Source organism: Acartia tonsa, chromosome 12 (assembly GCF_053477335.1).
Source record: "Acartia tonsa isolate MP-2025a chromosome 12, ASM5347733v1, whole genome shotgun sequence".
NCBI classification, from domain to species: domain Eukaryota; kingdom Metazoa; phylum Arthropoda; class Copepoda; order Calanoida; family Acartiidae; genus Acartia; species Acartia tonsa.
In genome coordinates this window covers 2,238,701-2,263,242 of record NC_137271.1, presented here as the reverse complement: position 1 = coordinate 2,263,242, position 24,542 = coordinate 2,238,701, and the positions used below count along the sequence as shown (strand labels likewise).

Sequence of the window (24,542 nt, the reverse complement as noted above, 5' to 3'; positions counted from 1 at the left end):
ATGCGTTCAGCAAGGCAGCTGTTCGGCCACAGGTGACCATGGGATAGTGTCCTACAACATCGACCGACTGGCGGAGGAAGGAGAGGCCGCCCTGGATGTCTGGGCTGGGTTCAGACAAGCTATTCACGAGTGGGGAGATGGCGCAGCCATACTGTGTCTGCTGTTGTTAATCCTCAAACTGTTGGGGGATCTGACCATCATTTCTCTGGCAGCAGCACAAGGAGGTGTCCGGGCAGCCCTGAATGCGATGTCACAAGTGTTCCTGTACCATCCAACTTTGTACAGGAAGGCCTTGGCCAGAGCCCGGCTCACCCATGCCAAGTCCCGGGACTTTTCAGTAGACTGGGATGCCATTCCCATCGGCCGGGAAGCAGCCGAGGAAATGGTGTCCATGCAATCAGCCGATAGCGGGCATGACCGCCCAGGCAGGCCAGGACCGCCCTCTGGAAGACCCCGCGGCCCCTCGGGTGGTCAGGCTGCCGCCCAGACGGTCAACTTGGCAGCCAGTGCCCCAGCCGCTGCCAACAACAACCAGCATGCCCCACTGCTGACTGTCCCAGCAACAACTGTGCCACCCGCCAACCTGACACCTGCCGGCGCTGAACAACGTGTCCAACCGAAGCCAGCCTCTGCCTTCTATCCCACGTTGGGAGCCCATCAACCCTGAGAAACACTCACCACTAGGATTCCATTGAATCATTATCGTTTGTATATATCTTAGCCCTAAGGAGCGGACTGAAGGCCTCAACCACTGTCGGAAGTCTGGTAGGGAAACCCTCTCCCAGCCTTCCGAGGGGAGAGTTGTGGTATTCGGCAACCGTGAGCCATGCCTATGGCACCCCTGACCGGGGTTCGGTGGAGGGTCAATGGCCCTCCCCCGAGTCCTGGGGACGGGGTCTGACGACCCCCTCCCTATGCTTAAAATTAATGATTGAATCTGCCAAGTTTATTATGGTTAACTGTATTGTTAATTCCCCCCACCCTTTCCAGGGATGGGGGATCATTATTGCCCAAACTGACTATTGTGTATGTATTATAATGCTTTTATGTTATGATTATTTATTCCTATCTGTGTAGTTATTGTTTGTTGTATATAGCTTTAGTACCCTTTAGACCTGCAATAAAGTGACAACTGAAATAGATGTTGATTATTATTTGGTGAATGCTAGAGAAGCGTAGCTTCTCTATAGTCAGGTGTCCACGTCTGTCACACTGCCGTAATCTAATTGAACTCCGGTGTCTGCCCTTTATCCTCGGCGGATACCACACTACTTCACATTTTAAAAAATATACTGATGAATAAAATGTTCAAAATTTTACTTTGTACTAATTGAAAAAATATGTTGTAATTCTTATTTTAAAGTTACATTTTTATCCCTGACAAAATCATAGACGACTTTTAAAGGCATCTAAACTTTTTGAAGAAAAACTTAAAAACGTTAATTAAGTATGAAAACTATTTTCTTCGATTTTTCTGAAGTTATTATCGCATTCTATGGGGTTTTTATTATCATTTACTTATATCGAAAGTGCCAAACATTGTACCCTAACTTATTCATTTAATAAAAAACCAACCGTGACTTAATAAATCCCTCTGAACGCCACTGTAACTATTTCCTTTCATAAATGGTAATGTTTTAGTTTAATAAATCAATTATGATTATGTAATTTACACAATTTATATATCATCAATTTAGTAGCAAAGCGTTTCTGAAATTAAGCTTTGAGAGAAAGTAATTTCATAAACATTTGAACAATAAGTAGAGCATCATTTATATAATAACTTCATATTTTTAAAAGCGAAGCTTTTCTATAATTAGGGTCGGTCCGTCCGTCCGTACGTCCGAGATAGATAGCTTTTATTCGTTAATTTAGGCATGTTAGAATTGTCCTATCGATTTCAAACTTTGCATGATGATTCCTGTAGTAGTTGGGCACGATTTAGAAAGCGTAGCAACTCTATAATCATTACCAGAATGTCCGTACGTCCATAAACATTATCCTGCTTCAAGCAGTTTTTCAACAAATTTACTTACAATTTTGCTTCGACTCTAATACTTTTAAATTCTGATTATTCAGTTCAGATACCTTACAAGTGTTAATGTCCGTTTGTCCTACCGTTTCAGTGCTTCGCTTTTATTGATGTTGTCATCCTTGTTTTATTTTTTTTTAGGTAAAATTTGCTTTAAAATGTTATTAAATCCTAGTCTTTGAGTAAATAAAGGTTTAATTTGTAAATTTTAACGTGAAATTTCAATGTTTTTTCAAAAACCCAAAAAACCTTGGGTTTTTTTTCAATGGGTTTTTAAAAAAACCCTGGGTGGGTTTTTTTGGGTGGGTTTTTTGTATGCCCACCCTGGTTTCAAATCCATACTGGAAAAACAATCATTAATTTTGTGATGGCAACTGTTAGAAAAAACACCCTGTATATAATCAAAATTAAAAAAACACAAGAAATAAAAAAAGAATAAATGAAAAAGGGCATGCTTATGTTTCAAAGCAAAAATTGAGAGAAAAAAACATGCATAAGTAACAAAAAGGTAAAAGGGTAGTTAAAAAAATCATCCAAAAAACGACTTTTTTTGTAATAAATATTTTTTAAAATTATTTTTATTCTTACCCCTTGGAATGATAGCCCATTCAGTGTGGGGCAGTTTCTGAGATTTATGTTCTGTAGCATAGAGTGCAGCTTTCTAAAACATAATCAAGTGGGATGTCTGTAAATTATACTGGTACCCAAAGTTTTATAAACAATCTCTTTTCTTGATTGGCTCAAAACTTTGATTAAATCTATATAGTTCAAACTTTGCCCCCAATAATTTTGTTCATCTATCATTGATTGTTATGAAGGATCTCGCTAACCGCTGAACATATATGGGTCTCCTTTACAGTAAAGCTTCACATAGGTCCAGGGAAGGTTTATAACTAGTTTTGGAAGGATACCTACACCCCCTACACCAAAAAAAAATAATTTTACTTTTTTTTAAAACTGAAGTTGAGAGTGTAGAATTACTCCTCCCCAACACTTACCATAAGTGTTCTTAGAGGCCTCTAGGGGCGTAGCCGCTAGTTATACATATCATATATCATTCTGATCCATAATGATAAATACTAAATACTATGACATGTAAGTAAAAAAAATACAGATATTATTTCATGTAAGCTAATCCCAAGAAATGATTTCATCTCTGAGTAATTGATGTCATAGAGGGAGGGGACATTGGACTATTTATTACACTAGTCCCCAAAGTCTTATAATAACGTTTTCTTATTCGTTTGCTTAACAACTTTGGGGTCTTTTATTGAATTTTGATTGGTTGGTTCATTTAGTGGAAAGTCTAAACGGTTTTATCACTAATTGTAATTATAGATAGAGTCATTTTGTGACGAAGCCCAATCTGTTCCACTTTTGAGCAAGACGATTCCTATATGACGTCATATAAAGGGAAAAGAAAAAGGGAAGGGGGGGGGGAAGAAAATCTCTTCAAAAGAGATGGGAGAAAAGGGAATCGTCTTGCTCAAAAGTTGGTCAGATTGGGCTTCGTCCATTTTGTGTATTATCATTGGGGATGTACATCAATGTATCGGCCATTGTCTTATCCCTTTAAATCCCTGAATTAATGTACTTAATGTAAATAAAAATGAATGAAGAGTAATAGCTATTTATCGCTTCGTTTTATAAACAGCTTTCCGCGGATATAAAAATGTACAACTCTAAGTTTTGTTAGCCCCGAGATGCCGTGGGGATACATTGATACCCATTTTTTATTTTAGATTTTTTAATAAGTAAATTTTGTGGGGGGGGCGATTACTCTTTGGAGGATGGTGGTACCCTCCCCCAAAATAGTTATAAACCTTCCTAGTACCTATGAGAACCTACCCTGTAAAGGAGAATCATATCGTTTCAGCGGTTAGCAAGATCCTTCTTACAAACAGACAGGCAGACAAACATACTATTACTTTATTATAGGAATTAAACTTGTTAGAATTATCCTATTACTTTAAAACTATAAATAATTTGGTCACCTTTGCATATTCCATTAACTTTTCCTTGTCCACATTGGAAGGATTAAGAATTCTAAATATAAATAATAATTATCAGGAATGAAGGGAACAAAGTCCCCAAAATTTTGTATTAACATTTGCTTATTCGTTTGCTTAACAACTTTGGGGACTTTTATTGAAATTTTATTTGATGGTTTATTAAGTTGAGTGTCCAAATGTTTCAACAACTAACTGTAAACTACAGAAGGGGAAATTTTGTATATCATCTTTAGAGACACACATCAATTTGTCTTAGCCCTTTAGATTCCTAGGATCTACTTCAGTTCACGGTAAAATATGGCTGGTAAGCAATATTTCCAAAAATCTATGATTTTAAAAGGCTGCCAGCTGCCAAACGGCTGAACGTGCAGATCATGCCCACACACTGTTTTAAGCGGCATAAGAAGGCCTACAAATAATCAGGAATAGCCATAAATCATAATGCATCTCGCAGTGCAGAGATCCGATTCCTGAATAATTATACTTTACACCTATTTATTATTTTATGTGAGCCTGTAAGCCTAAGGGAAATCAACCTTTTACAACTTTAAAAATAATGCTGGAAGTTTAAACATGAGCCAAATATGCCAATCCCCCTTTAAAATTTTTTTTTTAATCCTCCAAATGGGTTTAAATTTGAGAATTTGTCAAGGCTGACGCGCAGCTACTAACTACTTTCTATCTAAATGTCTATCCACACGTATAGATATATAAACCAGGCCTGTGAAGTTGGACAATTTCCCTCTATTTCTCTATCTGATTGATTGATAATACCTGCCCCTAGTATCTTCAGTATCAGCTATCAGCTAAATCTTCCTTTAGAACTCCTTGTTCCAATAGAGATTCTATCTATCAATCTATGTTTCTATCTATCTATCTATCTAACTATCTATCTATCTATCAATCAATCTGATTGATTGATAATACCTGCCCCTAGTATCTTCAGTATCAGCTAGATCTTCCTTCAGAACTCCTTGTTCTAATAGAGATTTTATCTATCTATTAATCTATCTATATATATCCATCTATTTATTTATATATTCATCTGATTGATTGATAATACCTGCCCCTAGTATCTTCAGTATCAGCTAAATCTTCCTTCAGAACTCCTTGTTCTAGTAGAGATTCCTTCTTTGCTGTCATTACAAAATAATGAACCTAAAATATTTAAATTAAGAGTATTTTTAGGTTTATCTACTTCTATATATCATTCTATGTTTCTACTAATCTATCTACTTATCTGTCTTTTAATTTATATTTTTATCCATCTATCTATCTATAAATCAATCTATTTCATTAATTAATTCATCCATCCTTTCATCCTTCTGTTCATCCATCCATCCATCTACCTGTCTGTCTGTCCATCTATCTATCTTTCTATCTATCTATCTGATCTTTATAGTAAACAATATTCTCAAGATCAACTCCAGTCTCTATATACATTTCTTTAAAGAAATCTGTCTGTACGTCTGTCTGTATGTCCGTCTGTCCATCTATCTGTCTGTCTATCTGTCTGTCTATCTGTCTGTCTGTCCATCTATCTGTCTATCTATCTATGTACCTGATCTTTATAGTATACAATATTCTCAAGATCAACTCCAGTTTCTGTATACATTTCTTTGTACAAACAAGTGTGTCTGTCTATCTGTCTGTCTGTAAGTATGTTTGTCTATCTATCTATCTATCTATCTACCTGATCTTTATAGTATACAATATTCTCAAGATCAACTCCAGTCTCTGTATACATTTCTTTAAAGAAACATGTCTGTCTGTCTATCCATCTGTCTATCTGTCTGTACGTCTGTCTGTATGTCCGTCTGTCCATCTATCTGTCTGTCTGTATGTCCATCTGTCTGTATGTCTATCTATCTACCTGATCTTTATAGTATACAATATTCTATAGATCAACTCCAGTCTCTGTATACATTTCTTTGTCAGTCTGTATGTCTGTCTGTATGTCCGTCTGTCCATCTATCTGTCTGTTTGTCTGTCTATCTATGTATCTACCTGATCTTTATAGTATACAATATTCTCAAGATCAACTCCAGTTTCTGTATACATTTCTTTAAAGAAGTCTTGATCATACTGCCTAAATATAAACAAGTCTTTTGATTGATGTTTTCCCCATATAAAAAAAGGGGATTGGTTATATTTTTTCTCCCTAAAAAACCTGGATAACCCATAGAGGACAGGAAATTTCCTACAGACATCCAACTCTTTTACACAACTTGTGTTTGAATAGTAATGAGTTGCAAATGGTTTTGGGCCAAGGCACTCCCAATACTCTATTATTTGATAACGTGCAACCAACATATCAGAAGTTTGATCCATTTTAAATTTTAACGTCTTTTGTTATGACGATGGGTTGAACCGAGATCCGAACCTTTCACCTACTAGACAAAAAGCGGTTGCGCTACGTGTTTTGCTACAGTCGCAGGTCTCACATAAATTATCCCCTATTAACGCGAGAAAGTCTGAAATGTCATGTGTGACGTCATAAAAATTAATCTCTTTTTGGGGGGTTTCCTTTCAAACTTCTCCTCTCATCCTTCCTTATTAGACGTATTTTTATGACGTCACAGGTGACATTTTAGGCTTTCTCATTAAAGCTTACCTGCTAAGACCACCAATTTCCTCAACTGCCGCCTCCTCAGAGGTCCAGTGGTTCACAAAGTTGGCCGTGATGGCGATAGCCAGCCTAGCGTCCAAGCTGAAAAGATGAAAGGATAGGTCAATGAAAGAAAAATTGATGATTTCCCTTAAAGTGCTTATCAATCACCGCCTATTATTAATTCAAACCATTATGCAGGGAGGGAGGGGAAAATGAACTATAAATCACCTTGCTACCCAAAGTTTTATAATCGTACGACATCTTATTAAATTCTAATTAGTATTGTCTAAAAATTTCAACCAATAATTTCAATCTACAGAAAGGGGGAATTTTATTTATTATCAGTGGAAATGTCTTATCCCTTAAGATCTCTGCAACTATGTCAGTGATGATATTTTAACATATCATAGCCTGCTACTCTATAAATAAGGCATGATTATCTGTACATACTTGTCTTTTGTTGTATCTATAGTCAATTACCCTTAAAGAGCGTGATTCTCTTTCGATTTTAAATGATCATCTAGAGAATCCAAAGCATTATCCGTGTGTAATGGGATGCTATATACCCAAAGAAATTAGGTTAAGTAACATCCAACAGACAACCAACCCTCTGGAAGTCATAACTGGGCATGTTAATCAGTTGATCCTGTTTATGGGCCAGGGCATTTTCCATACTCTCACGATTAAAATCAAGTGCCAGACATAGCACCATTTTTAACGTCTTCAGTATGAAACAGTGTGAACCAGATTCAAACCCAATACCTCCCCTACAGCAAGCAGGCAGGCTATCATATGTTCTTATGGCCCCAGGTTGTGTTATACCTGTATCTGCTGAAACCATCCAAGACACAGTTCTTGCCACTGGCACCTATAATAATGGATATAAGATATACATGAATATATTGACAAGGAAAAATGTGTCGTCAATTTAGTTTACTAATATGTACATTTTTTAATATATGTTCTTCTAGTAGGAGTAAAGGGGATGGGGTAAAGGCGGTGGTTATTTTAGCCAGCTGTGAGCATTTCTTTATCAGAGTACATGAAAATTTGATGCAACATCCATGTAATAATATAGTAAACAGTAAACCATATTTCAACCCCCTTATTTTGCAGTAACTTCTTATCGGTCTATCCATCCATACAACTTACCACCATAATCATTTATCTATTTATGTATATTAATCTATCCATCTATCCCTCTACTGAACCACCTATCCACTCATCTATCCCTCTATTTAATATCCATCTACAAAATCTATGCATTCATCTACATATATATTTAATAATCTTTCCATACATCTACTCATCTATTTCTATAGTATTTATTTGATAATCTATCCATGCATCTATCCCTCTATTCAATAATCTATCCATCCATCTATCCCCCTATTTAATAATCTATCTATCCAACTATCCCTTTATTTAGTAATCTATCCATCCATCTATCCCCCTATCTAATAATCTATCTATCCAACTATCCCTTTATTTAGTAATCTATCCATCCATCTATCCCCCTATTTAATAATCTATCCATCCATCTATCCCCCTATTCAATAATCTATCCATCCATCTATCCCCCTATTTAATAATCTATCCATCCATCTATCCCCCTATTCAATAATCTATCCATCCATCTATCCCTCTACTTAATAATCTATCTAACAATTTATCACTATATTTAAAAGGACTCTCCACAGAAAAATCAACTTTAGATTTTTGAAAATCTAACCTGAAATTATTATTCTCTGTCCAATTTTAGGCATTTTTTGTTTTTGTGGCATCGCGATCGAAGCCCTTTGAAATTTTTTACCTCCTTTAAGTGAATCCTCCCGCCATTTAATTTGTGCTGCTTTAGTGATTTTTAGCTTCTATTTTTGCCGGCGTTGCCGCATTCATCGCCCTTCTCCGCCGCTACTCCGCTGTACGTCGCTTTTTAATACATGCTCCCCTCTCCCTTGTTCAGAAATTAAATGGAGGCTGGGGGTGTTGTGTATAGCTACGTACGCAATGTATAGCGGAGTAGCGGCGGAGAAGGGCGATGAATGCGGCAACTGCGGCAAAAGATGGTTATATTTGGCGGAGGCGAACACAAAATGGAGGCGGCAGGATTGTCCAGTCAAGGAAGAGGATAAATCGTAGAGCGGCCGGTTGCAATGGAGCAAATATTCTTTAGCAAACATATATTGAGTGGAGGAAAGTGTAGTATATATTGTTATAGTGGCAGTACAAATAGGCGGCGGACAAAATTTTCAAAGGGCTTCGATCGCGATGCCACAAAAACAAAAAATGCCCAAAATTGAACAGAGAATAATAGTTTCAGGTTAGATTTTCAAAAATCCAAAGTTGATTTTTCTGTGGAGAGTCCTTTTAACCCATTAGTGCCGAACCGGGCACTAAAACCCGGTTCCGAAAAATGGAAAAAAAACCAGTTTCCGGCTTCATAATTGCATCATTCTCAGAATGAATCCCTCCTCTACTACCCTGACTTTCATTTCCCCCTGGAGCAGGCAGTTTAGCTTACTTCCGTTTGCTGGTATAGCTCAACAAAATTTGAAAATCATGAAATTCAAAATACCCCTTCTAACTTTTTTGTTTTTATAGTAAAGTTGCTGATTTGTTTTGTGAAATCTAATGTTTATTGACAAGTACATCTATTTGTGAATTCGTTTTATTCAAATTATAATTTTTTATATGATTTTTTTTATCGTTTTTTTACGCCCTATTATGACCCGGTTCGGCTTGGCCATAAATACCCGAAAATTTTAAAACCCGGCTCGGTTTCGGTTTTTATTACCCGGTTTTAACTTTTCAACCAATAAAATAACAGTTTACGTCATTAGTAAGGGTTTGAGCCACCCTAATAACCCTAGTAATCTCTATAGGTGTCACCCAATAGTTTTATGCTCGTTTTCTGATATGTAACACCCAAATTTTATATGTTCTTTTTTTGTAGTGTGTGTCTTTTAAAACTTTGAGCAACGGGTTTTTTTACCCGAAAACGGCGGCACCTATAGGCGAAACACTAAATTTGAAATAAATCGCTTCGTATTATACTTGTAGCTCTTTAGATTACATGAGGTTGTGTAGTTTTCAATTACGGATCGTATCAAAGTTCTAAAAAGTGTTCATCTCACTTTTGGCGTTCAAAAATTACATTTTTCGATTTTTGGTCAAAATAACCGGGTTTATACAGGTCAACCGGGTTTTAAAACTGGGGGAAAGCACCAAAAACGGGTGTTAATGCCTGGTTGGTATTTATGGCCAAGCCGAACCGGGTTTTTTTGCAACTTTCCTGTGCACGCCACTAGAGCAAAACAAAAAAATACGAATTCCGTTTTGACCATTATGAAGCTTCCCTGAAACTTACAGCTCGATCGGCCCATAAAAGTGGCGCTCGGCACTAATGGGTTAATAATCTATCCATCTATCTATTTCTTTATTTATTAATTTATCCACTATCTATCCCTCTATTTAAAAATCTATCCATCCATTTATCCCTCTATTTAATCATCTATCCATCCATATATCCCTCTTTTCAATAATATATTCATCTATTCATGTGACTTACCAATAACTACATCAAAAATGAAAGAATCAGCTAGCTCATGTCCATCAGAGAACTTGGCCTTCAAAATTAAATACAAGTTGATAAAACAAATTTTTGTCTGTCCGTTCGACTGCACTAAAAGTTTGTCTTTAAATATTACTGCTTTAAAGGGGGGTAAAAAAAACAATCGCTTCACTTTTTTAAAATTTAAACCTTACAGTTTTGGTCAAAAACTAAGTAAAATAGTATAATTCATACTCAGCAATGACAATAAGAAAACAACATTTTGAATGGGATATGTAAAACTTTTTATCCAGGTTTCTAACACAAGCCTAGCTAATATGGCATGAAAATAAAAACACCTGGCAAACATCGAGAACTAAAATTAGACAGAGCCGTTTGTTGGGTCTGACATACATTAACTTACAGAGTTGCTTATCTACTACTAATACCTTCCAATCTGTATAGATTATCAAGTACTGGCTATAAATTGATATCCTACTTCCATTGCCTTTACCCCATTCGTTGAATTGACCAATAAATGAAGTCAATAATGGCAACCTATTTTGAAGACAAATTTTCCCATGTCAATATATCTATGTATTCCGTTTACCTTCCAGCCTGAAATTAAAGATCCTTCTTCGGTCAGAACAGGTTCAGCGATTCCATCAAATCTAAAATAAAATGATTAACAATTTTTTTCAGGGACCTTCAGGGATAAGACAATGGACGAACAATTGGTGAACATCCACAATGATATTACCCCTTCTACAGATTAAAAATATTGGTTGTAAACTTTGGGAACTTTTAGATTGAACCACCCAAATTTAAGAAAGTAAGCTTTAATTTACAACAAAAGTGCCAACCATTTCTAATTTTCTTTTTAAAAAAACTCATTTATTCCTCCATCTATTCATCTATCAATCTATATAAACATATTTGCATCTGTTTATCTATCCATATATAAATACATCAATTTATTAAAATATCTATCCATTAGTTTGTCTATAAATATATTAATCCATCCATCTATCCACATATGCATCCATCTCTCAATTCATCTATCTATCTGTTAATCCATCTTTATCTATCCTAAACTCTGTTGTGTCTATCTATTTATCTAATTATCTATCTATCTATCTATTTATCTTACTTGCAAGGAGCATAAACAGATATGCCCAACAAAAGAGATATTTTTGTCATTAGCAGTTGTAGAGATCTTATGTTGATATGATTGATTGATCCTGTAAACATTTTTTTTTATTATTAATAGAAACAAACATGGAAATTTTGATCAATGAAGTAAGCTTTTTAAGTCATAAGAATGGAAAGTTCGATAAAAGATGCTCAGATTGATAGACAGAGAGAAAGAATTTCTTAATATTGAAATTTGCTGTTTCAGAAAGATTATACAGTATGATCATGTATTACTGAATAAAAGTAAATGCTCAAAAATCTGCCAAAATGTTGTTCAAAATCCGCAAATTTAGTTTTGTAATACATTATCATACTGGAGTGGTCCATTGTTTGTTGATTTTAAATTGCCGACGATTAAAAAAAACATGGATGACAAGTAGCAAAGCACTGATTAGCTGACGGACGTAAAAAATTATAGAATAGCTTTGCTTCTAATATTCAACTTGCTTACCAGTAGCAAATTTTCCATAAAACTTCTTAGCTCCGAGGGATTTTAGATCATCTATTAGAAACTTCCAAAGCTTAGAAAAAAGGTTTTCATTACAGAAGCATTTTTAAAAACGAACCTTTTCTACAATTTGGGTCGGTCCGTCCGTACGTCCGTCCGGAACGGTCAGCTCTATTTCTTAATTTAAATATGTTATCATTGTCCTATCGATTTCAAACTATATAGTTCTTTAAAAACATGCTATTTTTTAATTTAGACAACAAATTTTGTATGATATAATTATTCTATACATCTGATTTTTGATAAATTGGTTCCTATTACAACAAGGTACAATCTTATAAGCCAACCATCTCTTAATTGAAATATTACAAATGTAAGTATGTCCTTAAACAGTATACTTTATATAAAGTTTTGCAACAAATATTTATTAGAAAAAATGATTTATTTACCTTTAAAACATTGTTTCTTGTAAATTTTGGTCTTCTTTCTAAATAAATAATGTTCTTTATTTAAAAATAAATAGTAATTTCTAGAAAGTTTTTTCATCTCAAGGGTTTAACTATGATTTTATTAGCAAAAAATGTTATGAAATTAGACTAAAAATTATTTCAACCCACTAATATGTATATTTACCAAAAGGGGTGGTAGATGGTAATAATGTTAACAGTTTAATTCATGTACTTTTGTACTTTGAACTCTTTGAACACTTTTAATGATATTTCAAAAAATTGCTTAACATTTCAAAGCTTTTTTCACGTAAAACAATAGTAAAACTTTTTTTTGTATTAGTTGAATTAGTTATCGAAACAGAAACCTAGTATATTCCCCCCAAAAAATACTCAAAGTCATTGCTTGAAGGTCAAAATAAAATTATATATTCAAATTTACCTACAACTACAACTCTAGCACCAAGAAGTTGAACTTCAATTGCTGCCCTAAAGTATTAAAAAGGTTTTTAAATTTAACAGATTTTAAGATTGAGGAACTATTGACTGATATAGAAAAATGATGAGAAACAAGAGTGTTACATCCATATAAGCGATTTTTAAAAAAATCAGACAAACATAGGTAAATTGAAAAAAAATAATTAAAACGCACTAAATATTCAAAATATATTTTAAAAACCGTGAAAGTTTATTCAAATTTCTTGAATATATTTAAGATGTCTAATAAGGACATACTTACATTATAACAATTGATTATAGAGATGCTTTGCTTTTAACATAGAGTCTTACAACCCTAGGAATCGTTATTGTAAAAATAAGAAGAATAGGATAATTATATGATACATAAATGAAAATAAACTTTGTAACATGACAATCAGACGATTCTTTCATGTCAAATTTTACCCTTTTAACAAAACAAAATCATAATATTTATATAGTAAAAATATACTCGAACCTTAGACCTACAGGACCAGCCCCAACGCACAGAACTCTATTTCTATCAATTTGCCCGATTGTATTTCTAAACATATGTAAAGAGCGTCATTTTTATTCTTGCAATTAAAATTGAGTCAAAAATGATCCATGTGACGTCATAAAAATGAGGGATTTTTCATCTAATTTAGGGGTTTTCTCTTCTATTTCTCCTCTCATCTCCCTTCTTTTTATGACGTCACATGGATCATGTTTGACACAATTTGGTCTTTGTCAAAATTGAGTGCAAGCGTCCAGTCAAATGCGTTTATTATGTCAAACTGTACTTTATTGTAAATATACGCATAGTATAATCAAATGCATAACTAAGAGCAGTTTGACCTAATAAGCGCATTTGACTGGATGCTTGCCACCAATTTTACGGAATATTAGGAAATAAATGACGCACTTTATTATTTGATGATAAATTTTAAAGGATTAAAAGCACAGTAATATAAAACAGCCCAAAAACAAATTATTAAGGTCTTATTCTCTTCCAAAAAAAGAACCTACAATAAATGTGCATCATCACCCCCCCCCCCCCCCCCCAAAAAAAAGCTCTAAAGCTGTAAAGTAATGAATTTAGAATAAATAATTTCTAAATAAAAGTCTTTAGATGGTTCTCAGCTATTTTTTATAGACAGACATACAGACAGTGATCTAATTTTAATATGTTTTCAAGTATTGCTTCGAAACTGATTAAAATCCAATGGATTTGGTCCGGTTCTCAACCATACTGAAAAATCTTGTAAAGCATTGTATAACTGACAATTTTCCACGAATATTAAAAAAATTGTTAAACAGGGCCTTCAGCCACTCGGGGCTAACAATCCTATAAGTTTTAATCTAATAATTTTTCATTTGAATATCCGCGGAAAGCTGTCTTTGATACTGTCTTACCTCTCATATAGGCTTTGTCCCGCTTTCTTTTCTAGGATTTTAAATATCTCCTTGTATTTATATGGTAGAGCTTCCTAAGAATAATAAACAAGAATGACATTAACATAACGAATTGTAGCGTAGATTCCTACTAAATATCGTTTATTATGAAAGTTAGATTTTTAACAGCATTTTTACCCCCCCCCCCCCTCCTTTTTTGAAAAGATGCGATGCATCTCTACAATTCATTTAACAAAAAAAATAACTAATTCAAATTTTTAAAAGCAGACTTTTGTATGTATGATTTACTGATTTGTATCTTTTTTCCTTTACAGGACGATTGAGAATGAAAACCTTAGTTTTGACTTATATATTTGGCCTGTACAAAGAAGTTAGTTTGCTTTTAAACCTTAATTCAAACTTAAATAGTAATGAAACTGCTATTATGATCACGATAAGTTATCAGGGATAAGACAATAAACAAAATCAACCCCTTCTGTAGCTTTAGATAATAGCTAGAAAAGTCTGAACTTTTTGATCTAATCTAAAATAAAATCATAGAGTAGCTTCGCTACTAAAAAAATACCTTATATGCAGCTTTCAGATAGGGAAAGAATTCTGTAAATCTACCTCCCCTGAACAGAAACAAATATTTTATTAATAAAAATATAAATATATATATAAATAAAATGAAAAAAAAGGAGGGGTAATGATTTTTATAAGTCAAACCGCTGCAGGGTGACGTAACCTGTCTAAACCTGCGGTGACCTTACTCTTACTTCAGGGCTGCCCTGTTACCAATATATGTTCTTACTTAACTTGCACTAAAATGATTAAAAAACCGCCCACCATTATTTCAATCTATTTCATTAATGGGGTATGGATTAACATTACATCTACTTTTGACCAATCCCTTTACTACTGAAAAGAATCAAATTTGGACAAATAAATGAACTTTCCCTTATAGCCAAAATTTTTTTTTAAATATCTTATCTTAAACAATAGACTTTAAACCTTCAATGAAAAGCACAGCCCCCCCCCCCCCACCCCCCAAAGAATTGTAGACAGACAAACATCTAATTACTTTGTGTATTTAATATCAGAGGAAAAGGGTAAACTGAGCTGTTTATTACACTAGTCCTATAATAACATTTTCTTATTCGTTGGCTTAATAACTTTGGGAACTTTAGTAAATTTTGATTGGTTTGTTAATTAAGTTGAGTGTTCAAACGTTTCAATCACTAATTTTAATCTACAAAGAGGGTAATTCTTTTGTATCATTATTGGGGATGTACATCAATTTATCAGCCTTTGTCTTTAGATTCAATATTGTACCTGGGTAGTTTGGCCTCCTCACACACTGTGTTAAATGAACTTAAAGCTTCCTGACAAAAAAAATATTTGAAATATAAAAAAAATGTATCATGTATAGAAAACGAAGTAGGGAGTTTCGTCGTATTTTCACAGTAGCTTTTGGTTCAGTTAGGTTAGGAAAATGTTAACGATTGCCCCGCAGGGTTAAAGCCTCCCTGAGTAAAAATACGACGAAAACCGCTACTTCGTTCTCTTTCCATGATCAAAAAAGATAATATGTTTATAATAGATTTCTACTCGTTTGTCCCTCTGTCTGTCTCTCTGTCCATAACGCTTTGACATGTTTGATTTACTTGACTGCTATTGAAAATTTAAATTGATCGAGTATTCAGCTAATTAATAAAACATTTTTTATCCATATATTTGGCTGTTTTTAAAAAGAATATTTTATTTTTCCAGTTTTTAAGTTCTATTAATAGACATTATTGTCCTTTTAACATTTTAATAATTATTTTATTCAAATGATAACCTCGAGAGTTTCACAATCATAGAACTTCTTGAAAGCTTCTAGTCCAGCTTCTGAAGCTTTGTCCCATTGCACCTAGATAGATAGATAGATAGTTAGATATAGAGATGGATAGATAGATAGATAAATAGATAGATTGTAGAACTCTTCTAGTCCAGCTTCTGAAGCTTTGTCCCATTGCACCTAGATAGATAGAAAGATAGAAAATGGATAGATAGATATAACTTTCCGCTAATATTAAAATGAAAAAAAAATACAAAACTGGTAATAATGTTATAATTTTTATTCTACTATTCGTGGAAAATTGTCTATACTCGTTTTCAGTATGCTGAGAACCAGTTCTAATCCAGCGGATATTAATTGGTTTTGAAGCCATACCAGAAAATATAATATAATTTCTATTCCTCGGCGTAGGAATGATTAATTCCAGCTTATACTAACAACAAAAATAATTCGAAAAAAATCACGAAACCTATACGTAATCTCAGATGTCGTTTGGAGTCAACACATAGTGGAATTGACGACCTCTACATACAACCCCCCCCCCCCCCCCCTTAAATATTATTTTATATTTATTTTGCTTGTTGGTTATACCTAATTCTTGGATTCATTGAAAAAAGTTTGTGGGGCAAATAAAATGTAATATATTGATAATTTGATGACGTCGGAATTATTTTAAACATTTTTAGTAGCAAAGAGACTCTGCAAGTACTTCAGTCTAGATGAACAGGAAGCTAAAGGGATAAGACAATGGTCGATAAGTTAATGTACATTCCCAAAGATTGATACAAAAAAACCCGTCTGTAGATTTAAATTAGTGGTTGAAACGTTTGAACACTCAACTTGATAACGCAAACAATCAAAATCACCCCTTCTGTAGATTAAAATTAGTGGTTAAAACGTTTGAACACTCCACGCAACCAATCAAAATTCTAGTCCCAAAAGTTGTTATTCCAACGAATAAGAAAACTTTGGGGAATAGTGTAATAAACAGCCCATTGTCCAGTCTGCAATATTTTGTATTATACAATCTATCATACAAGTAACATCCAACAGACAACCAACAATTTTATTGCACATTTGTTTTGAATTCCTAACTGTGCATGGTAATGAGTTACTTCTGTTTCTTGCCGAGGCATTCTCCACACTCTCATTATTAGTGTAATGTTTTTAACGTTTTTAGTTTGACGTGATGTGGTCAAGACTCGAACCCGACACCTTTACGACACATATATGTTTTGTAACAGTTTACAGCAATAAATATTGGAAAGATAAATAAAAATGAAATTCCTTTTTTTATCTGTTAGCCGTATTGACCTATATGCCATTATTTTTAAAAAGCTTCGCTTCTTCTATGTAGACTTAATTTTTATATCAACATGTACACGTCATTAAATTACTTTACATTTCAAATGCAGTAATTTTATAATTTATTGAACTAATGTTTTTACCGTTAATTTATAATCGTAAAGTGTAAAGCTATTTTATTTAAATGTTTGAAATTTTGTGACGACAGTTTTAATAAGATGAAAAAGTTTTAAAAAATTCCTAAATAATCACTGAACTGATTATCTCTTTTATAAATGTTCTCATAAGTCTCGGGACAGTTTAAGGCTATTTTATTTGACCATTTATATGGTAAGGCCATTTTTCTGTCCCCTCTTTCAACCTTCGAATAAAGATCCCCCTAGATGCTTTGGGTGTAACCACTAACAAATGGACCTAAGAACGTGCAAAAGGGGGTTGTATCTACCCCCCTAAGAGTCAAACCCCCAACACACCCTTTGACAGAGATCTATACCCCCTTCCCCTCATATGCACCTCCCTGATGTAGCTAAGGGGGGTGTCAAGGAAAAAGTCACGCCCCTTAAAATCTAAGGGAAATCTAAAGAAGGTTTTTCAGTTTCGCCCTTTGAAAAATCCACCACCCGCCAATGGATCTAAAGAATCTGGTTCAAACTCTAATTATCAATTAATTAATAGTTCAATTCGTGTAAAATTGTAAAAATAAATGTTTGAAAATCAAAAACAGACATGTGAACCGGATTAAATTTTTTTTTTAAATAAGTAATTTTATGAAATAAAGTGAAAAAATAACATTAAACAGTTATACAGGAAAACAGCTGTAGATTAGCTTTGTGTAAAAATGCAGGGAAGGGAGGGGACAATGTGCTGTTTATTACATGCACTGGTCCCCAAAGTTGTATAACAACGTTTTCTTATTCGTTGGCTCAACAACTTTGAGGGCTATTATTGAATTTTGATTTGTTAGTTTATTAAGTTGAATTTCCAAACGTTTTAACCACTAATTATGATCTACAGAAGGGGTAATTTTGTATAACATCATTGGGGATGTTAAAATGTGTCTTAAATTATATTAGCCAATAAGTTTAAGTAAAAAAAGCATAATAGTTATTTATCGCATCGTATTATATACAGCAATCCGCGGATATTAAAAAGAAAAATTTAAAGATGAAAACCAGTTTTGCTAGCCCCGAGGGGGCGAATGACCGTGCTAACAAAACTGGTTAGTCTTCTAGTTTTTATTTTAATATTCGTAGAAAATTTTCTGTAAAACAATACATGATTTGTCAGTATGGCTGAGAACAGGTTCCAATCCAACGGATACTAATCGGTTCGAAGCCATACTGGAAAATTTGTTATAATAATATTATTATGGACAGTTTTTTTTATAGGTTTATCAATAAATAATCAATTATGACGTAATATTTTAAACATTATTTAAGAAATTAATAAAAGAATATTTAATGTAATTTTATAAAAAAAAGGATAGCCATTATGTTCATTACTATTAATAAATTATGAATATAAAGAAGGGAGCGACAGCCGTCATTTCTTATAACTTTTTGCATGCTTTTTGTTATAAAGCTTTCATTTGGCAAATGAATTTTTATGTGCAAAAACAGCTGAATTCATCTTTGGCTGGAAAACTTTTTGAAAAAGTTTAATTATATTGTTTAAAACTAAGGGAAATGATTATTTGCATTTTTGTACCAAAAATTTCACAATTTTGGCAACTTTAACTAAATTTTAATTGGCTGGTTCAAACTATCATTGTCCAAACCAATAATTTTAATGAACAAAAAGGGATAATTGTATTTACTTCAATTTATTATTAATTGTCTTATCCCTTAATAGATTTTAATATTTTTGTGTCACTTAGACTTCAACAAAGTATTTAACGTATATTAAAATATACATATAGAGCAGGGAGGGAGGGGACATTGGGACTCTTGTCCCCAAAATCTTGATATATTGGTTTATTAAGTTAAGTGCCCAATTTGTGTATCATCATTGGGGATGTACATAAATGTATCACCAATTGTCTTATCCCTTAACCCTTACAGATCGGGGGGGGGGGGGGGAATCATATTGACCCCCCCCCCTCTAGTTTTTCAATGTCATTTTTTTGTAGGTAAGATAGAGAGTTGTGACTTCATGACTTTTTAAGTTTAGTAATTATACGTCGGCAAGAGTTGATTTTATTAGGATATCTGGTTTGTGTCGGTCGTGGTTTCCGGTCAAAGTCAGTTGGGTAGCACCAAAATTTTAAAAAAATTCTAAATAAATCTTAATTTCTACATTATGACTTTTGTGTATAAGGTAGAAACCTAAATTTTTTTGGTGAATACTGAGAAAAGTGGTGTTATGACCGTTTGACCGCACCCTGACCGACTTTATGACCGATTTTTGTCCGGCTTTTACTACAGATATAAATCATGAATATCGTGGCTTCTATTACAGCTAGAGACCTATAAATTTTTTTGGTAAATCCTTGAGCAATAATAAACAGATAAAAATATTAATTGGCGCCGCAAACCGCCGTTTTACCGCCGTAACCGCCGAAAATGGCGGTTTCCGTTATTTGCCGTTTTTTGGCGATGATCAGAAAAAGTATTTTTTTTGTTATGTAAAATAAAAGTTCGTCCTAAAATTTGGTCATCCTAGCTGCAAAATTGGCTGCTCTACAGCTGTTTTAAAATTTAGCGGCTGGCCGCTAAAAAGCGGCTAAGGGTTAAGGTTAATTAAAATTATTGATTTTTATATTTTTGTGCTACTTAGAGTTCAACAAAGTATTTAATGTGCATTTAAGGCGTTGCTACAAAATATCTAATCCGACAAGAGTTAAGATAATTGGTCTTTTAGGTTAAGATAATTGGTCTTTTTTAAGTACATATCTGGCCTTTTCTCTTATTATGTCGGATTAATACTTTTGTCATTCAGGCCTTTTGTAGGATTAGGACTTCTGTTTTTAGGTCTTTTGTAAAATTTGATCTTTTTATTTTAGGATTTTTGTTGAAACGCCAGTATTTAGAGAATACATTGAGAGGCAATGGCTCGTTTTAAAAACAACAAATCATCTTGTTCGGCTTTAAAAGAATCAAAACTTTTATAATTAAAATCTATGTAAATCAGAGTGAGAAGTTGCAAAGGTGGAAGGGTGGTTTAAAAGGGTGTTTACCACCTCAAAATAAAAAATACATTCGATTACCCTTTCAAACCTTTGAAATTACTCATTTTACCCCCCCCCCCCCCAAAATGAAAAGCCTTGAAGGCCCTGAAAGGGGGACAAAGTTGGAAAGGTCTCTGCGCTCAACAATGCACTTTGAGGGAAAACATATTAATTCTAAATGAAGGTAATAAAATATTAGCCTTGTATCTAAACGGAGAAGACAATAGTCTATAAATTGATGTACATCCCCAATGTTGATACACAAATTTAAACTTCTGTAGATTAAAATTAATGGTTAAAACATTTGGACACTCAAATTAATGAATTAACAAATAAAAGTCCAAAAAGTCGTTAAGCCAAAGTATAAAAAAAAATGTTACTATAAAACTTAAATAAACAGCCCAGAGTCCCCTCCCTCCCTGAATAATAGCACAAAATACGTAAGTAAATGATCTATTTATATATTAGCTGAACTTTAAGTACGCTTTTAATAGAACTTTTCTTCAAACATTTAATATTTTTGTAGAATAATGGAGTAAATGATTAAGTATTGGACAATTTGACAAATTGGGTTTTGTAAGAATTTAGGGGGAAATATTTTTATATCTATATTACAAAATAGAACGATGTCTCTCTGTCTCTCTATCTGTCTGTTTGTACCGAAGAATCTCGTTAACCGCTGAACCGATCGGGTTCTCCCTGACAGGGTAGCTTCTCATAGGTCCTGGGAAGATTTATAGAAAAATATCCCCCCCACAATTTTTTTTAACTAAAATTTATAATGGGGGTGATACCCCACCCCCCCCAAAAAATTTTTTTTACTTTTTCTTTTAAAATCTAAAATAATAAATTAGGTTATCTTCTCAGTCGTTGCCTTTTTGGACTTTTTGTCGATTTTTTAAAATAATGATTGTAATCTAACGAAGGGGTAGTTTTGTATATCGTAACAGGGAGTGTATATCAATTTTATCGTCCATTGTCTTATCCCTCAAGATCCCTGAGATTTTCATTGAAAATTTTGAATATTGAAATTGAGTACACACAAGATTATGTTGGTTTTATACACAGGGATCAAAAGGGATAAGACAATAGTCGATAAAATATGTATATATCCAATTATGATATACAAAATTACCACTTCCGCAGATTTAATTTATTTATTTAAAGTTTAGACACTGTAAGTGAAAACCAACCAATAAAAATTTAGATGAAGTCCCTAAAGTTTTATGCAAGCAAATGAAAAAACCTGTTTAAAATTCGGGTGCCAGTATAATTTATAAACCAACGTCCCCTCCCTCCTTGATTTTATTTCTTATTTTTAAATTCGTTCATTTTTTTGTTATGAATGAATATTTTGAGATAAAAAATTAATGTACTTTTCGAGTAACCAGACAAAGTGTCTCAAAAATCAGCCATGTGACGTCAAGAAAAAGAAGGAGGCGAGGGAAAAAGTGGGAAAGAAAACCCCTAAAAAAAAGAGATGGATAATTCCTCATTTTTATGACGTCGCATGGCTAATTTTTGAGACACTTTGTCCGGTTACCTTTTGGATATAATAAAAATGGATATATTATTACTTGGATGTTCCACCAGATTTTCATGTGATAAAGTGATACTCAGAGAAGGCTAAAATAACGATACCCCCCCATACCCTCCCCTTCTTTTGCATTCATGAACTAATCAATAAATGAGGTCCAGTTTAGCTACCTAAATTGACGACAAATTTATCCCCTGTCAATATATCCACGTATATTCTATATCCATTATTATAAAAAAACAGAATTCTTATAAATTTTTGTTTAAAAATAAACATATCTATAATATATAATACAACGTAGAACGATGTTTGTTTGTCTGCTTTTTTGTAGCGAAGGATCTCGCTGACCGCTGAACCGATCAGGTTCTCCTTTACAGGGTAGCTTCTCATAGGTTCCGGGAAGGTTTATAAGTATTTTCTTTGGGGGTGGGTGGGACACCCCCAACCCCTCAAAAAAATGAAAAATACCCCCCCCCCAAAAAAAAAAATTCTCTTTCAAAATAAAATTAAAATAGGTCAACTCCCCCCCCCAACCAAAAAAAAAATTCCCTCCCCCCAAAATATTTTTTTAAAAATCTAAAATACGAAGCCGCTCTTATCTTAAATAGAAGCTGCGAAATTACATTTCTTCCCCAGCGTTACGGACTGACTGATGGACAGTCAAAGTGCATTATAAAGCAGCTTCGCTGATAAAAAATTATGTTCTTACCATTTTCGACTCCTGTCGGCGAAAATTAAACACCGGCCCCATTTTGTCTGAAATTATTTAGTATAGAATTGCTACGCTTATACATTGACAAACGTACAATCTGAAAATTTGTAGATTTTGTTTTCATCGTTTGAAGATTTTTTTCTTAATTTAAAAATTAAATTCTAATAAAAAAATTGAATGTAAAGAAATGATTATCATATTAAATCTTGTAAAATATATTATAAAATCTTTAATTTGCAAACAAGGATGATAATATCCATAAGTATGCGAAGCTCTAAAATTATGGATGGACATCTGGAAAAATGAACTATAGAGCAGTGTTAAAATAATAAACATTAAACTTGATAAAATAAATCACGAAATCTTTCAATTCATAATAACATGAACATCTAGGAATTACCCAACCATTAAGTAAATCTTAATAAAAAATCTTTGGGTAATATGTAGAATATAAGCTTATTTAAACTCTGAAAATTTTAGCCTTTTATCTTGAAAAGGAGTCAAGAAAATCACAAAAAAAAACAGTTTCAATAATCACAATGAGAAGTTCAAAATTCATGGGACAATTCTAACATGCCCAAATAAACGATCAGATCTATCCATTATAGAGATACGAATTTTCTGCTTTCAAATTTAAGTTAAGGTATTAAGTTGAGTATATTCACTTAAAATTATCTAAATATAGGATATTAAGTAATCTAGCAAATGATTTATTTTCAATATGTAATAAGGGGATTGGGCAATGGACGATAAATTGAATTATATCCCCAATTATGATAATCCCTCAGTACATTGAAATAATTGATTGAAAATTTTGACACTGCAAGATGTGATCTAAAACTTTGGGTACCATCAAAATTTACAGCCCAGTGTCAACTCCCTAAAGATCAAAAACACACAACACACTTAAAAATAAGAATAAAATAATTACTGTATAACTGTGTACTGTTCTTAAGTATCTTAAGTATAGCTGTGCTGTTTAAGATAAAAGCGAAGCTTTTCTATAATTCGATCTGTAAGTCCGTCTGTAACGGTTAGCTATTTTCGTTAATTTTAACATGATACAATTGTCCTATCGATTTCGAACTTTGCATTGATTTCTTTAAAAGTTAGGTACGATTTAGGAAGCGTAGCAACTAAATAATCGTTACCAGAAAGTTTGTACGCCCATTTAAAACATGCTAATTTTTTACTTTTTTTAGGATACAACTATCATATTCATCTGATTTTTTGGATAATGATTTTTTATAACAATAATTTAATCAGACATCTCTTATAATAAAATCCTAAAAAAAATTATATCATTTTGATGTATCCTGTATTTATGCAATTTGGAAAAAAATTATGTACAATTTTGTTTAGACTTACAAATTAATGTTAAGCTTTTTAAGTTCTGGCACTCTATTGTTCGTTTGTCCTTCCTTCTGATTGTATGGGTTCGCTTTAATGGATGTTGTTATACTTATTCTTGTACGTCAGCTAAGGCCTTAATTGAGGATTAAAAAACAATATTTCAAAATTTAAATTAGTTTATAGATAAATAGGACAATAAGGGAGTGGATATTGAAATGTAAATTATACTATTATCCAATGTTTTATAAATAAGATTTTATATTCGTTGGCTTTAAAACTTATTAATATTTTTAAACTTTTCTATCGCTAATTCCAATCTACATAAGAGGTAACTTTGTTTATTATGAATTGGGGTTTAATATAAATTTTTGTATATTGTCTTTTCCCTTAAGATCCCTGAGGAAAATTTATTTACATACAGGGATATGGCAACCAAACATTATTTTAAAGACTTTAAAATTAGAGTAAAACACTAGATG

General features: G+C 33.2%; 1 protein-coding gene across 1 annotated transcript in view; it reads right to left on the bottom strand.

The window, feature by feature from the left end:
- Positions 1-22,778, bottom strand: part of LOC145334223 (F-actin-monooxygenase mical1-like) — a 55,804-nt gene extending 33,026 nt beyond the window's left edge. Inside the window, exons 1-18 of the mRNA XM_080179598.1 lie at positions 22,708-22,778; positions 15,991-16,062; positions 15,483-15,532; positions 14,734-14,782; positions 14,169-14,242; positions 13,252-13,317; positions 12,739-12,785; positions 12,300-12,337; positions 11,854-11,923; positions 11,359-11,449; positions 10,819-10,879; positions 10,227-10,284; positions 7,478-7,523; positions 6,659-6,754; positions 6,052-6,133; positions 5,108-5,202; positions 4,027-4,078; positions 2,621-2,693 (exon numbers count right to left, since the gene is read on the bottom strand). Coding sequence (XP_080035724.1) covers positions 2,621-2,693; positions 4,027-4,078; positions 5,108-5,202; positions 6,052-6,133; positions 6,659-6,754; positions 7,478-7,523; positions 10,227-10,284; positions 10,819-10,879; positions 11,359-11,449; positions 11,854-11,923; positions 12,300-12,337; positions 12,739-12,785; positions 13,252-13,317; positions 14,169-14,242; positions 14,734-14,782; positions 15,483-15,532; positions 15,991-16,062; positions 22,708-22,749 — 1,162 coding nt within the window. The 5' untranslated portion in view covers positions 22,750-22,778. The remainder of the gene's footprint in view (positions 1-2,620; positions 2,694-4,026; positions 4,079-5,107; positions 5,203-6,051; positions 6,134-6,658; positions 6,755-7,477; positions 7,524-10,226; positions 10,285-10,818; positions 10,880-11,358; positions 11,450-11,853; positions 11,924-12,299; positions 12,338-12,738; positions 12,786-13,251; positions 13,318-14,168; positions 14,243-14,733; positions 14,783-15,482; positions 15,533-15,990; positions 16,063-22,707) is intronic.
- Between the last annotated feature and the right edge of the window lie 1,764 nt (positions 22,779-24,542).